The 17,083-nt window shown below is 31.7% G+C and overlaps 1 protein-coding gene across 1 annotated transcript; it reads right to left on the bottom strand.

The window, feature by feature from the left end:
* Positions 1-3,314: 3,314 nt before the first annotated feature.
* LOC110903069 (putative cyclin-D7-1) lies at positions 3,315-5,205 on the bottom strand. The gene is made up of 6 exons (XM_022149270.2): positions 4,927-5,205; positions 4,732-4,818; positions 4,539-4,637; positions 4,230-4,425; positions 3,639-3,754; positions 3,315-3,563 (listed from the first exon to the last, which is right to left on the bottom strand). The coding sequence occupies exons 1-6, from the start codon at positions 5,203-5,205 to the stop codon at positions 3,315-3,317; spliced, it is 1,026 nt and encodes a 341-aa protein (XP_022004962.1).
* Between the last annotated feature and the right edge of the window lie 11,878 nt (positions 5,206-17,083).

Below are 17,083 nucleotides of genomic sequence, written 5' to 3'. Positions count from 1 at the left end.
TACGGGTAGCCATTGCGGGTGTAGTGGGTTATGGACTGGGTGGCGGAGAATAATGCGGTGAAATCGAAAACAGGCGGTTCAGATTGAAGAGTAGAGTCAGAAAGGGGCGAGTTAAAGGAGGAAGATGTACTAACCTTTGGCGCAAAAACTGTTAGCAAAAGGTTGTGCGACTTTGGTGGTTTTGGTGGCGGTCCCTGCGATCACATGTGTAGCATAAACTGCAAAAACATACACAAGAAAGATAAGAAGACTCAACTAACTGACTCAAAATAAAACAAAAAGACACAAAAACACAGATATAATAAGTAAGTCAAAGTTAATAAATGCAATTGCCAAAGAGTCCCCGGCAAAAGCGCCAAAAACTTGATGTGCACGAAGTGGTCAATTAAAAACTAACTAATATTAACCTAAACTACACATGCTAAGTTTTAAATTTGTAAATCTGACTCTCTAAAATCTAGACCACACAACCGGCAAGTGTACCGGTCAATGTAAATCCGAGTATCAAACTCATGAGACTCTACTGATTACATAAACTCGACTTGACTGCTAATTATTAGACTGGCTCGACTTATTGTTTTTTGGTTTGGGTGGGGGGGGGGTCTAACGAACTACTAAATTAACTAGAAAAACTATAACTAAGTAAACTGAATTAGGTGTGATCAGATGATGGAAAACACATTACCTAGGTCTGAATCCTACCCATGCTTGACACGTTTTAACGGTTTTGGAACTAATGTGGAAACCGGGATCTTAAGATGCTAAGTTATCAGGTAAACGAACAGGACCCTCAACCCTTCTCGAGAAGACACCTATGGAAACCTAATAAGCTGTTTAACTACCTGGTATGCTTAGAATTATATAGATTTTTCGCTTCAAATGCCCTATATTTTGGATTGTTTGTGTATTTTTTTTCTGGGTTTTCGATAGTGATTTGGTTAATATGTAAATTTGCATGAATCGGTGAAAAACTAGTTGAGTTTGCAGCAAAAAGAAAGAAAAGTGGTACGATACATGTTCGTTACCTGTACCTAGTACCAAATGTTCAGCCCTAAATGAGGAATACGTCCTAGAAACGCTATTTGAAGCTAATTTGGAAGAAATGAACGCGACAAGTGACATGCTTTTTGAGGAGGATGTGGGTAAAGGTAAAGGTAAGAAAAGGGGGAAATTCGTCAATCGAGCCTCGCAGGTGGATTGGACTACCGAAGAGGAAGAATTGTAGGCTCAAGCAAACGTCCACTTAATGTACGACCGGGAAAAAGGAAACCAACAAAAAAAGATGGTTTGTGGAAACCCATTCATAAACACTGCATTTCGCTTGGGGGTAGCAGCGATCGCTCGCATGATCATTTAAACTCTAAATGGACTCTAATGTTGACCAAAATGAATTGGTTTACGGTTTTCATTCAAGTGGTGCAATTTTTAATTTATTTTAATTACTTTGTTTATATTTTTATTACGTTTTAATGTTTTTTCTCTTTTTAATTACTCCATCCGTCCCATTAAAAATGTACTATTTTGAATTTTCAAAGTCTTTATTTATAAACTTTGACCTTAAATAATTTTGTTTGTGTTAGATAATACTTGATGAAAGTTATATGATTTGAGTGTGTTTTACAAGTGTTTTTATCCAGTTAATTTTCATCAAGTTTTATATAACACAAAAAATATATAATTAAAGTCAAAGTTTATAAATAAAGACTTTGAAAATTCAAAATAAGACACATTTAGTAGGACGGAGGAAGTACATGTTATATTATTTTTATTTTAACCATATAGGATCGCTTGCGTTAAAGCGAGTGCAACGATTTAAATGTTATGCAAAGGGCGCTTCAAGAATATTATCAAGAAAAACACAAACAAGCTTTCAAGACATTCGAGCGTGGAAGGTTTGTAAAGAATTCACAAAATGGAGTTAAATCGAGTTGTTGAACGAAGATTTCGGTGGAAGTTCAAACAAGAGAAAATCATCGGATTCAGCTAACTTCGGTGCATCCGATAAGTCGGTGCCGGACTTGAATGAGGAAGTCAGCCCAACACAACCGAAGAGAAGGGCACATGTTAAGACACATGGTTCGTCAAGCTAAACTGGAGTACTAGATGAGAAAATAGAAGCTTACGCGCAAAAGAAGGAAGCGAGGATGCAAGCTTTGAACGATGCTAGACAATAAAATCTTCTCGCAGTGGCAACCTTGATTCAGGAACAACACAAAAGTGTCGCCCACGCGACGAGGGAAACAAATTTTGAGACGCATATTAAGTCACACGACAATCTCGACCTTGATGTGCAAAAAGTCTGTGTAGCTCGCAAACGAGAAACTGCGGGAAAATACGGTTGGCCGACGAACCATTTACCGGATTTGGAGTTTTTTTTTCTATTTTTAAGAAACTTGTCGGTTTTTTTCGGTTTTTCTTTTAGTTTGAAATTATGTATTTTTATTTTAATGCAGTTTAAATTTTAGTTACGACTTTATTTAAATTAAAAAAGGGTACATAAGGTAGGGCGTCATCAGTGTTTTGTGACGCAAGGATGGTTCGTAAGGAATTTGACATGGTGGACTGTGGTTGGTCGGGGCAAAGATACTACCCTTGGGTGCCCCTTCCCTCTTAGTTAACGCAAAGATTCTATAAGGTTAGTTAACATTTTTACATAAACTTAACAAATTATTGCCCCCCTCTTCGTCGCGATCGCCCGTTTTCTTGTAGTGATTGTGCATGCATTGAATATAACATGGAGTTATTAATTAATTAATGTATGTTATAAAATATATTTCATACAAGATGGTTTCAAGTCCATTGTCCAGCAACACATATTCATTTTCTGTGTTTGATTTATCAACATTAATTATATCCAATCGACTCTAGATTTTTTACGCGCAGATTCAGCAGATGCTTGTGAGAACGGTTAATATGATTTTAGGAAAACATATTTCCTTTTTAAAAGCAAATGAAATTATTAAAATTTTTCAATATCATTTGTACATTTACTATCTTATTTTCATCTAATCTTTCTGACTTGATAGCAGGGCAAACAAAATGGATAACTTCAGTCAAAACGACACGAAGTTGTTCCTTTCGGTGGGTCCTGTCATGCAGAATCATCATAGGAACTTGGTCCAATATACAATACATATATTATTCATAAATAATTATTAAATCCAACCCATCTTTATGTTTATCATGTGTATTTGCATGCCATTACATTGACTGTTTGCATGACCTAATAAGTAATACCACCCATCTGTAGTTTGTAGTATATGTGTATCATCCAGTACACAATCCTTATCATCTTGTACAATAAATATATATTATTAATTTACATGTTTCTTGTTCATGATCACACAATGATCATCATGTTGTCCTTGTCCCCTCTTTCTCTTGAGTTTTTCCTTCGTTGCAGGCCCATCCATGAAAGAAAGATCCATTTGTTCCATAGATATAGGAACTTGTAGTTCCTTGGTTAATACGGTATCCGGACTCGAAGGGTTGCGGTTTAATTCGGATTTCGAGTATCCAACCAAGATTTCTTGCATCTTGTTGTAGCAAGGTTGTATCTTTTTCTGTTTCAATTGAAAACTATTAGTAAATAGGGTTTTATTTTGAAGTAAAGATTAAGAATTTGATCAAGTTGTTACCTTTTGATCGGTAGGGATGAAGCCGGTGATCTGGGAAAGACATATTTCATCTTCAAGAATGCATTTGAGTGCGCTCACCGCGATAACACATGGTCGGTATTCGAGCAATTTGAAATCTGCATTGATTGATTAATATAAGTTACATAAATCAATTATAAGTACTCAATCTATATACTTAGTTATACTAAATTTAGGTTACATTAATCAATTAAGTACTCAATCTATATGCTTAGTCATATAAAATTTATAAGTAACATTAATCAATTAAGTACTCAATCTGTAAGTTATACTAATATCCAAAAATGAACACTTTTTTACCATGTTATAAAAAAACCAATAGGTTAGATTAGTTTGGTTGATAAAAACTGAAAAACTGATCATTATGACATCCATCACAATGATTCATATAAAAAAATAATCAATCATGGGTTACATGACATTATCTTACAACCTAAGTGTGTGAATTTCTGGTTTATGCATGGTTAACAAAGGCGAAAATAATTGGATTTTTATATTACAATTGTGAAAATTTTATTTTATCTAATTGGTTGATGACAACATATCAAAGAAGCAAAGGGATCAAGTTGTTACCAAGAGAAGATGCCGTAAGAATTTCATCGAGCCTAAATCGATCGATGGGCTTGAAATGTTGTTTCAATTCCCATTCGATCAATTCGACATACGAGTATCGAGTGATAGCATTAACTTCCCATCCTAAAGACTTCAATATCTTCATTTCCATCTTTTGGACCAATTTTACTTCAAAAGAATATTCTAAACCCTCCTTCTGCATCAATCAAAACCGTTAATATTTCATCTTCTGAACAAATGTTCCTTTTTTTTTTTCTTTTTTTTTTTTTTGCAAATAGTAACATTTGAAAAAGATTGTAAGTTTGTAACCTGAATTTCATGCAATGTGGGAGGACAAGTTTCACCAAATTTAACAGCAATTGACAAAGCAGCCAATGAAAGCAATTCCATCATCCAATAACTCCACCCCTTCAACAATACAACATTCATGACAAACCCTAATTAATAATCAAACATCATAAAAACTTTCCATAATAAGAACAAAGACAAAAACAAGACTTACATCACATTTATTCATGTCGATAAACCGATCAACATTATTCACCGCGCTAAACACAGTCCCTATACCGAAATTAAACCGTCTTTGACGCTGCATAAATATTCAAAATTAGCCAAAAAAAAAAAATTAGAAAACATATCACAAATTAAATTAAGTTGAAAATAATAATTTGATCACTTGAAAAAAGTAAAAACATACATGAATGAACCAATGGATGGCTTTCAATCTACACTCCGCAACGAAACCATTCGATTCAAGAAGGTTTATGTAACCCAATCCGGTCATATACTTAACTTCTTTTTGTACACATGTATCAAACGAGTGTTTGATATCATGTTGTGTAATCGGATGAATAATGTTATCGCGATTTCGCAACGCGTAATCATGTTGAGAATGAGAAGAAGAAGACACCGGACTCATGTCCCATGCTTCATCACAAAGAAGAAACTCATCAAGAATATTATTATGGGTCGTCATGTTTGTTTGTGAAATGTGTGAGTGTGTGTGAGAGAATGGTGGTTTTAAATTTATTAAGCGGTTTTTAGGGAAGGGTTGTGTTGGTTGGAAAGAAAAGACACGTACCGCATGAAGAGGGTAAATGCAATGATATTGGTGGGTTGGTTTGGTTTGGTTTTACTGCAGTAAGTTGCACACGAGGAGGGTTTATTGAACAGTGCTGACTTTTCATTAAAGGGTTCGCAATTTCGCATATTTGGTTTTTGTGTTTTCGGGTTGTGTTGGTCTTTGGGCTAGGGCTGTAAACGAACCGAACGTTCAGCGAACAGTTCGTGAACCGTTCGGCGGGTAGTTCGTTTATGTTCGTTCGTTTAATAAATGAACGAACATGAACAAGAAATTTCGTTCGATTAGTTAAATGAACGAACATGAACAGAGGTCTCGTTCGTTCGGTTGTGTTCGTGAACGTTCGGTAAGGTGTTCGTGAACGTGTTCGTGAACATTCGTTGATTTGCGTTCGTTTATGTTCGTATGTTTGTGTTTTAATTGAAGATCTTTGTATTTTCTTATATTTTATTTTTACTTTATATATTATTAAACTTTTATTTATTTTATTACCCTAACAATTAAACTAGGAAACCCACTTTCACCTTGTTTATGCATCATTCCCCTTTCATTTCTCATTATTTACATCGGCGAATACGATGGACCTCCGTTCCACAATAAGAGATTCAAGTTTGAGTGCTACTCTCTGGGCCATCTATCTTTATCCTTCGTCGCTTTCGCCAGATTTATTTGTGTTCGTTTGTATTCGTGAACCGTTCGCGGACACGCTCATTTCCTTAATGAACGAACACGAACATAAAATCTCGTTCGGTAAGTGTTCATGAACCGTTCGTGAACACATTTATTTCCTTAACGAACGAACACGAACAAGGCCTTGTTCGTGTTCGTTCGGTTCGTTTACAGCCCTACTTTGGGCTATAGTTAACGTATATGATTTTTTTATCCTACGATTATTTACATGCTTGATTAATATTAATTAATATTAATTAATATTAATAAACGGGGTCTAGTCCCAACTAGAGGGATATAACCGCTCCATGCTGTGGAGACACGACGAGAGTTCGATCAGTATCAGTATCATTTCGTTACGGTATCAACACATGTTATAGAATGCGTAAGAGAAACCTCAAAGATAACCGGTATCGATCCATTCGAAACTGTGAGAAATAATAAAAGAATTATTAACTTTTAATTTAAAAAATAAAATAAAAGTACAAGATGAAGAAAATATAGAAATACTAAAAAAATAAGAGAAATATAAAAGGACACGTTGACCAATGAAAACCGATGAAAGGAAAGAACCGTAGAAAGTTTTTTGCTTTAAATTAGATATAACTAGTGGGATTCATTTGTGCCATACATCGAAATTAGGTTAGTATCGGTTTGTTTCGTTATGATAACGACATTTGTTATTACAACCAAAAGTAAAAACCTAAAAAATGAAGTCATTATATGCCGAAAATGATATCAACACGTATATTACATCAATAAAAACCATAAAAACAAATACTCATAGGTGGTTTCGTAAATACCGGTATCGGTATTGTTCAGTTTAATTCAAACTGGTTCGTCGCGTTATCGGCACACATATAGCCTATGCTCCAAAAAAATACTATATTTTGAATATTAATCGGAATGTCGAGGATGAAAAAATGAACACAGTTATATATATATATATATATATATATATATATATAGGGGAAGGATGTATAGAAAACCCACTTTAATTTAGAAAACCCGGGAAACTCAAAGCTCCCGATGTTTTTTGTTTTGAAAAAATTTACACATGTTATATGCATGTTTTTAAGGGTTTTGGGCAAAAAAAATCAAAAAAGCGCCAAGTAGATATTTTTTAAAAAAATAAACAAGTTTTGGTGTAACACATGTTACATTCATCTGACATATTTGTAACATGTGTTACACCAAAACTTGTTTATTTTTTTTTAAAATATCTACTCGGCGCTTTTTTGATTTTTTTTGCCCAAAACCCTTAAAAACATGTATATAACATGTGTAAATTTTTTCAAAAGAAAAAAACATCGGGAGCTTTGAGTTTCCCGGGTTTTCTAAATTAAAGTGGGTTTTCTATAGATACTTACATTATATATATATATATATATATATATATATATATATATATATATATATATATATATATATATATTTATATATATATATTGTTGACGAACAACCATGAATAGTAATTTTAAATTTATAATAATATATAACATTTTTAATTATTTATTATTTTAATATTGTAATACTTGATTATTATACTTACTATTAACTTTTTTACATATTTTCATTTTTTTCCTTTCCTTAAACCATATTTACTTTTTAATTTATTTTCTATTTTTTAATTTTTTTCTTTTTAAATTATGTTTCCTTTTTTAGTTAATTTAATATTCTTTTAATAACTTACGTTCGTTAAATTTTTACCCTTAACATTCCCGTAAAAATTTTGTTAAAAACAAACATATATTTAAAATAGAGTATTTATTTGGTATCATTAAACGATTCGATGATAAACTGAACCGATTCTGACGGTTGGGCTTTCCAAACAACATACTACTTTTTCAAATAACCGCTGTTTTACCTTATCATTTGCTTTGTTTCGCCGCAACGCACGACGTCAACAAATCTAGTAACGTAAGTTATAAAAAAAATAAATATAAACTAAATAACTTAAAGTGTATATTATCAATACATTGGGGTAAATTAAAAATTAAAAAATAAAAATAAAACTACGTAACCAATTAGATAAAGTGAATTACCATTCACAATAGTTATAAATGTAGAGTTGAGATCCTGTACAAACACGTTTAACTGTAAAAATCGTAAGAACAGATCTGAACCATTGATAGTTTAAATCAAAGGCTAGGGTTGATTATAAATAAAACTCTTATAATTAAAAATTAATACTAACAAGTTAGGGGTGATCTCGTAAAACCCTAAACTAATTTTTTATTGAGGGACACTTGTCAATTATGTGTTGATTCTTACGGTTCTTACAAACATAAGTGTTCATATTTGATCTCAATAAATGTAATAGACATAATATAGTTACTAGTTAGGCAAATACTAATATTATGTCATATTTTGATACATAACCTATCATGAAACTAGTAAAGTTTTTCAGAATTATAATGATATATTTCATACATAACCTAATCACAAAACTCGTAAAATTTTTCAAGGTTTCATAACCGAACCAAACCTGAATTGAAATACGGTCTAGTCTCGGATCGAATCCGGGTTACATGGTGCAATTCAAGAACAGATTTTTTTTCATATTTATTTTGTAATTTAACCCACTGTATTTTATAGATATAAACATATATGATTGTTGGAACATGATATTCACTATATAGCATATATAGATAGATGGTGGAGACCGGACATATTATGACCACCCATGCGCATATTGAGATGTGGGGGACCACGTACAGTTAGGTGGGCCAAAGCCCAGTTCAATCGGTGTACATCAATTAATGAATTATCGTAAAACAAGTTGGTTAATGAATTATCGTAAAACAAGTTGGTGTTATTACTCTTAAGAGTTTTAAGTAGCGGTTTTTTCATAAGATACTCGGTAGAGATGTTTATACATGGTTAAAGAAAAGAAAAAAAAACAAACAGTTAAAATTATCATTTTCATCTTTATGGTTTGTCAAAAATTGCCACTTCAAGCCAAAAAAAAAGTCATGCTTGTTTCGTCCTAGACATATCTAAACATGTGTCTAAATTTTTAACCCATGTTAAAAAAAGTCAGTTAGCTTACGGGTAAAATGGTCATTTAACATAAATGTTTTATTTTTCATTAGAGTTAATTGCCCGGATAGTCCATGTGGTTTCACGTTTAGTTCCCACCTTTTGGAAATAACAGGTATGCTCTCTATGGTTTGTTATTTTGTTACTCGGATAGTCCCCTGAGTAAATGTCAGTTAGTTTGATCAGTTAAGTTGGTGTGAAATTACTAAATTGTCCTTACTAAACATAAAAATCTGATTTAATATATATATATATATATATATATATATATATATAGGGTAGGATTCCAGCGTGAACAACCTCCCAAGAGTGAACTGCGTGAACAGATATAGACCCTTGATTTCTTTTTCAGTTGTTAAGGGTATGATTGTAATTATATAAAAAATTAGTTTTAAATCATTATTTTAATAATTGAATTAAGTTACATGTTTCCTAATTTAAATTTATTATCCATATTATGTTTATTTATTAATAAGGCTAGAGGGTATGGTGATGGTCCTCCAAGAGAGGATGATCCGCCACGTAGGCGCCACGTCATAGTCCTCCCAAGGATGCTCCATCCCCCAAAAGTAGAGGGTATGGAGGATGGTCCTAGTCATAGTCCTCCCACCACTTTTATGTTTTTTTTAATCTTCTACTTTTTTTAACATTTAACAAATAAATTAATAAAATGTAAAAATAAAATGTAAACCAAATATTGTAAAAAAAGCCTTAGAATTTTAAAATTAGATTAAAGAAAGGCCTGAATGTGTATTCTTAAAAGCCCAGACATACTGGGTTACACAAGCCCATACATCCCAACCATTCACCTAAAACCCTAATCAGGTTCACCTATCACATATTTTGTGCCATCCTCTTCTTCTATCGTCTCTTTACCTTCTTCACTGATGCTCAACAATGGCAGGTTCAAAAATTCAATCAAACAACAGCAATCAAATCAAACAACAACAATCAAATCTCATATTTTCTTATACTCCTCTCTCTCTCTAAACAAAGAACAGCAGAACAAAGCATTTTCTTCTACTCCTCTCTCATATTTTCTTCTACTCCTCTCTCTCTCTCTCTCAACATTCAATACAAAAAAATTATGAGATATCACAAAACAGACGATATACACATGTGTACATCACATTAAAAAGAGGGCAAAATCAGAATACACATGTGTACATCGCATTTAAACAAATATTTATTTTAATAGTTGAATTAAGTTACATCTTTCCTAATCCTTGATTTGATTTGTGAGAGATTTATGCAATCAATTTAAGAGGATAATTGATTACTTGATTTGTGAGAGATTTATGCAATCAATTTAAGATTGAAATTACACATATACCCTTTTTGTATTTAATTAAATGAAAAAAAATTAACCAAATAATTACCATCATGCCACTCACTTTAATCTCAAGATCAGAAAAATCAAGGGCCCAGATTAGTTCACGCAGTTCACTCTTGGGATTTTGTTCACGTTTGAACCTAATCCTATATATATATATATAACACTAGGGAAAAGATCAAATAGAAAGTTCATTTTGGCTAGGAAGGATAGGAAGCCATAGGATTATGACATGTGACAAATTTTAAAATAAAGAGAAAGGGTATTTTAGTCAATCTCATCCTTTCTTCTTCCTTCTTCTCCCCAGTTACTTCAAAATCCACCATTTTCAAAACCCACCATCTCCAACCTTTTCTTCACTTACTATCTCAATAATCACTACATTATAGTGCGATTTTCGTCATCAATCAATGATTCAAACACCCGATCAACGTGTTCTTCAGCTTTTTTTTGAAGAAAACCCAGTTTAATTTCATTCAAAATCTCGTTTTTTCCCGTGATTTTGAAGATAATCACTCGATTCGTTCGATTCAATCGCTGATAAGTGTTTCTATCATTCAAATTTCGTCAATTAATGAAGAAATCGGCTTCGATCCATGTAAGAAATTCTTTAATTTCATTTTCACGATCTGGGTTTTTGATTTAGTCATTGCGTTTTACGATCTTAGCGGGGGTCCGGGGGCGGCAGCCCCTGGTAGCGGGGTCCCAGGGGCGTCAGCTCGGAAAAAAAAAATTCGATTAAATTGCTTTAATAAAAATGCATCAGAAAAATTAATTTTCCAGAAATTGGCTCATTTCGAAGACAGTAATTCGTAGACAATTCAGACAGTTCACAGACAATTCACAAACAGTTCACAGACAGTTTTATGTGTCCATTGCGTTTTAGAAATAAGAGAGTTTTATGTGTTTTCTGGCTATTGCGTTTTGTAAAAAACACATTTTTAAGTGTCTTTAGTCATTGCGTTTTAGGTAAAACACATTTTTGAAGTGTTTTTAGTCATTGCGTTTTATGTAAAACACATTTTAGGTGTTTTCAGTCCATTGCGTTTTACAGAGAACACTTTCTTTTGTTTTTTTAGGCTATTACGTTTTAGAAATGAAACATTTTTAAATGTTTTCTGGCCATTGCGTTTTACAAATAAAACATTTCTTTGTGTTTTCTGGCCATTGCGTTTTAGAAATAAGACATTTTTTTTTTGTGTTTTTGGTGCATTGCGTTTTAGGTAAAACACATTTTTATGTGTTTTTAGTCCATTGCGTTTTAGAAAGTACATTTTCTTTTGAGTTTTTAGGATATTGCGTTTTAGAAATAAGACATTTCTTTGTGTTTTCTGGCCATTGCGTTTTACAAAAAAGACATTTATTTGTGTTTTTGGTGCATTGCGTTTTAGAAAAATGTAATTTTTTAGGTTTTTTTTCATTGCGTTTTACGTAACTGGGGGTTTTTCTATTGTGTTTTACGCAACTGGGTTTTAAATTTTTTTTTTAAATACAACAATAGTATACTCGTTTTAAAGATAAAAAAATGCTCGTTTTTTTTGTGCAATTTTTATAAAAAAATAATGTCGTATGAAAGAGTTATTAACGTTTAAAAAATGGGGGGGGGGAATTGGAGGAGAGAGAAACTATTGGCTTGGATTGACTAGAATGCCCCTAAACAAACTCACGCGCCTCTTTTTCTTCCCTGTAATTTCCATCATTTAATCTTAGCCCTTGATTAACTAAATGGATGGTCAAGATCATTTCCTAGCCAAATAAACTTCCTATTGTATCTCCAAACTATAACACTATATATAATACTATATAACACCGCATAATAATATGTAACACCATATAATACCATATAACACTTTGTAACACTATATATCATTATATAACAAATATAACACTATAGGTTATCTGATATGATGTCTATAATAGATGTATAGTGTTATATTTGTTATATAATGACATATAGTGTTACATAGTGTTATATGGTATTATATGGTGTTACATATTGTTATACGGTGTTTATATGGTGTTATATAGTATTATATATAGTGTTATAATACACTTCTCACACTTTAGGCACTTTTTACACTATCCTTACCCTATATATATATATATATATATATATATATATATATATATATATATATATATATATATATATATATATATATGTATGTATATGTAGGACAAGGATCCGTTAGGAACCACCCTTTATTGCGAGAACCGCGAGAACCAATGTGAACACAACAAAAAATACCTAAAATAGCTAAAAAAACACACAAATTTTTTTAAATATTTTTTATAAAAAAAATCGCTACTTTTAGTAGCAAAAAAATATTTAATTTTTTCCTACTAAAAGTAGCGATTTTAACTTAAAAAATAAAAAAAAAAACATTTTGTGTTTTTTTTTTTTTTTTTTAGGTTTAGTTTTTAGCATTTTAGCTTGGGGGGTGGGAGGGAGGGGGTTAGGTTTTTTGGGGGTTTTAGTTTTTAGCATTTAGCTTGGTGTGGGGGGGGGGGTTAGGTTTTTTTAGCTATTTTAGGTTGTGTTCACATTGGTTCTCGGGGTTCTCGCATGAACCTTACCCTGTATATATATAGGGGAAGGTTCAAATGAAAACCACTAGTTATTGTGAAAACTCGAAAACTAATTAAAAAAGCCAACATATCAATTGTTTTTTTTTTTTTTTTTGCATACCATTTTTCGCAACTTTTTATATATAAAAAAAATTTCAAAAAACAAAAAAAAAAATTGTAGTGCACATGTGTATGTGTACTACACATGTGTATTATTACAGATGTGTACTACAAAAAAAATTGAAATTTTTTTTATATATAAGAACCTGCGATTTTTATAAAAAAAAATTGAAAAAAAAAATTTTGATGTGTTTTTTTAGAATTTTTTTAGTTAGTTTTCGAGTTTTCACAATAAAAGTGGTTTTCATTTGAACATTCCCCTATATATATATATATATATATATATATATATATATATATATATATATATATATATATATATATATATATATATATATATATATATATATATAGTGAAAGTATAAAATATAATATCACTTAACGTACAATACGTACGATATAGTGAAATCACATGTTATAAAAAAGCATGTTGGAAATCGCATGTTGGTTTTTTTGATGAAATCACATGTTTTTTTTCTATCAATTTCGAATGTTGGTAAATATGATGAAATCCCATGTTGGTATATAAAGCAATTTCGCATGTTGGTTTCTCAGCATAAATCGCATGTTCAAAATTGAATTCGCACCAAATCGGACAATTGAGATGAGCGTGTACATATTGTATGATAAAAGCTATTGTACGTTAACCTAACCCTATATATATATAGGGTGGGGTTCGGCTACAAAGTCCATTTTTCCTACAAATTGTATAAAGTCATAAAACATCACAATTTCAGCCATAAAATACACTCAAAACCCACAAATAACAGAGTGCAGATCACTAAAACACAATATCCAAACCCTAACAGTCCATAAAAGCTTCAAACACACCATCGTAGAACTATGAACATAAAACACAAAATGATAATCAACATAAAACACACTAATGTTAGCCATTCGATAATCAAAGCCTTTTCATCCAAAACACAACACAAAACCCACAAATATGACCTTTTAGTAATCTTCACTTTGTTATTTGTAGGTTTTGAGTGTGTTTTATGGTTGACATTATGGTGTTTTATGGTTTTTTACACTTTGTAGGAAAAAAAAAAGGACTTTGTTGCAACTCCCACCCTATATATATATACAGGACAAGGATCCGTTAGGAACCACCCTTTATTGCAAGAACCGCGAGAACCAATGTGAACACAACCAAAAATAGCTAAAAAACACACAAATTTTTTTTTTTAATATTTTTTATAAAAAAATCGCTACTTTTAATAGCAAAAAAAAAAATTAACTTTTTTTTTTTAGGTTTTTTGGGGGTTTAGTTTTTAGCATTTAGCTTGGGGGGGGGGTGGTTAGGTTTTTTTAGCTATTTTAGGTTGTGTTCACATTGGTTCTCGCGGTTATCGCAATAAAGGTGGTTCTCGCATGAACCTTATATATATATATATATATATAGGGTTGGGCTATATAGAAAACCCTAAATATTTAAGAAACCCGGAAAACTCAAAGCTCCCGACTTTTTTTTTTTTTTTTGAAAAAAATAACACATGTAATATACATGTTTTTAAGAGTTTTGGGCCAAAAAAATCAAAAAAGCGCCGAAGGGTTTTTTTTTAAAAAAAACAAATTTCAGCAATTTTCAGCATTTTTGTCTAACACATGTTAGGCAACCGGACATTGCTGAAATTTGTTTATTTTTTTTAAAAAAATCCCTTCGGCGCTTTTTTGTTTTTTTTTTTTTGGCCCAAAACACTTTAAAACATGTATATTACATGTGTTATTTTTTTCAAAAAAAAAATGTCGGGAGGTTGGCTAAAAATGGGGGGAGATTTGAGTTTCTAGAGTTTCCTAAGAATTTAAGGGTTTTCTGTCTAGCATTCCCCTATATATATATATATATATATAAAGGGACTGTTAAAATGAAAACCATCCTCAGTTGCGAGAACCGTGAGAACTCCCCTCCACCAATCAGACTATGACACATATGCACTATAATTTACTCAATATTTCAAATCTCTTTTAAAGTATTCTCTTTTTCTCTCTCCATCACACATCAACATTATCAATCGGTTTCTCTCTCTTCTCTCATAATTTGTTTTTTTATCTTATTATATTTATTGTTTTTTAGTACCTTTTTTGCCTCATTACATTAATTGTTTTTTATTAAAAAACATTTTTTTATTAAACAAAATTTTAAAATCAGATTTCTTTCAAGATTTTTTTACAAAAAAAAAACATTTTTATGAGCCGTTTTTTACGCCCCGTTTTTTACGCACCGTTTTTTACGCCCCGTTTTTACGCTCGGTTTTACGCGCCGTTTTTTTACGTGGTGTTTTTTACGCCGCGTTTTTACGCCGCGTTTTTACGCGCCGTTTTACGCCCTCATATTCTGTCACACCCTAACTTTTGCGGAAGCGAGTATACGTGTGACTTGCTTAATATTATTGCATTCAACCATAACAAACAACTATATGATAGAAACCACGATGTTCATCCACTAATAAGTTTCAAAATAATACAACCAACATTGTTTAACCACAAACCAAGACTTCAAGTTTAAAGTACATAACAACCAAAGTTTTAAGTTCCATAACGGACTTTAAAAAAGACACTAATTACGACTAGTCTTTGAACCATGTATCCTATCAAAGATGGAATACACAATTCAAACCCTCTAACACTGGATGACATCGTTTATTAAAGACACAACCTTGAAAACCTTCAACGCCCGCCAGATCCATATTCAGTTTCTTGAAATACATGTAGTTTGGAAACATCAACAAAAAGTTGAGCGAGTTCATGTGTTTTGTATGCGTGCACGAATAACCTTGTAAACATTTGTATGTATGTATTTGTAAACCGGTATGAAAGCTTCTATGAACAGATCAATTAATGTGTAGCTAATACATTAATATGTGTGCAACGGTGTAGGAAGGCTCAACCCTTTTATGCGTATTTCGTACCGGGCCATCCGGCGGGAACGATATAGTCACCACATGGTTCAACCCGCGGGCTCATGGGTGTGGCTCGCAACACCCAATAGATCTATCACTCATGCCCCTCGGTCCTTATACAAGGATTAATGGTCTTAAGTTAATCGCCTACCCATTCACATGATCTAACAGTTCATGCCTTAGCTAACCATACCATTTGTAATCATTGTAACATGTATTTCACCCCCGAAGTTATAAAACTGAAATCAGTTAAAAGAAAAGGGGGACATGAACTCACAGTCTTGCGTTCTTCGATCCAGTAACTCAAAGCTCTTACTTGGTCGCACGACTACCTACACGCTATGGTTGATTAGACGGATGGGTCGTGCCTTGACTTTTAGTCTTATTTAGTATCTTTGAGTTACATTTCCTGATGTCATTATTATCCCAAAGTATATAATTATTTGTTAAAATAATAATATTTTAACTTAAATTATATTTATTAATTATTGGAATATTTGTTAAAATAATATATTTTAACTTGATTCATTATGTATTTATCCATGTATATCTTTCCCCAAGGATGGGTATACTTACACCTGTATTCTTACATTTGTGTATTTTTGCCAAGTATTGGTGGCGTATTCCGGTGTAATTATACGTATTCTTATTGTATTTATTAAGTATTCTTATACTTAATTTTGTATTTATTTTTCCCGAATATTATTTTCAATAAAAATCATCAATGTATATATATTCTTAAAATATATAAATATTTTAAGCAAACTTGTATAGAAAATTATTTATATTTCTTCCTTGGCAAAAATATTTATATTTTCATATAAATCTCAAAAATAACATATTTTCAAGATTAACTTAGAAAATGTTTATAAATCCATTTTCACCCCAAAAATAATATATTCTAAATTTGTTTAAGAAAATATATATTTCTTCAAAAATAATATATTTTCTTTTTGTCAAAAATATTATATATATTTGTAACACTTGTAGAAATCATATTTTCGTTTTCTTGGTTTCCAAAATACCGTTTATCAAAATATTCTTAAGAATTTAATTCCGGAACATTTATGTAAGTTATATTCCTTGTTCGGTTTGTCTAATTTTTGGGTATAAATTATATATTTATTTTCTTGGAATA

The sequence above is a fragment of the Helianthus annuus genome, chromosome 13, assembly GCF_002127325.2.
Source record: "Helianthus annuus cultivar XRQ/B chromosome 13, HanXRQr2.0-SUNRISE, whole genome shotgun sequence".
In the NCBI taxonomy this organism is placed as follows: Eukaryota; Viridiplantae; Streptophyta; class Magnoliopsida; order Asterales; family Asteraceae; genus Helianthus; species Helianthus annuus.
This window is presented reverse-complemented; position numbering and strand designations above follow the sequence as displayed.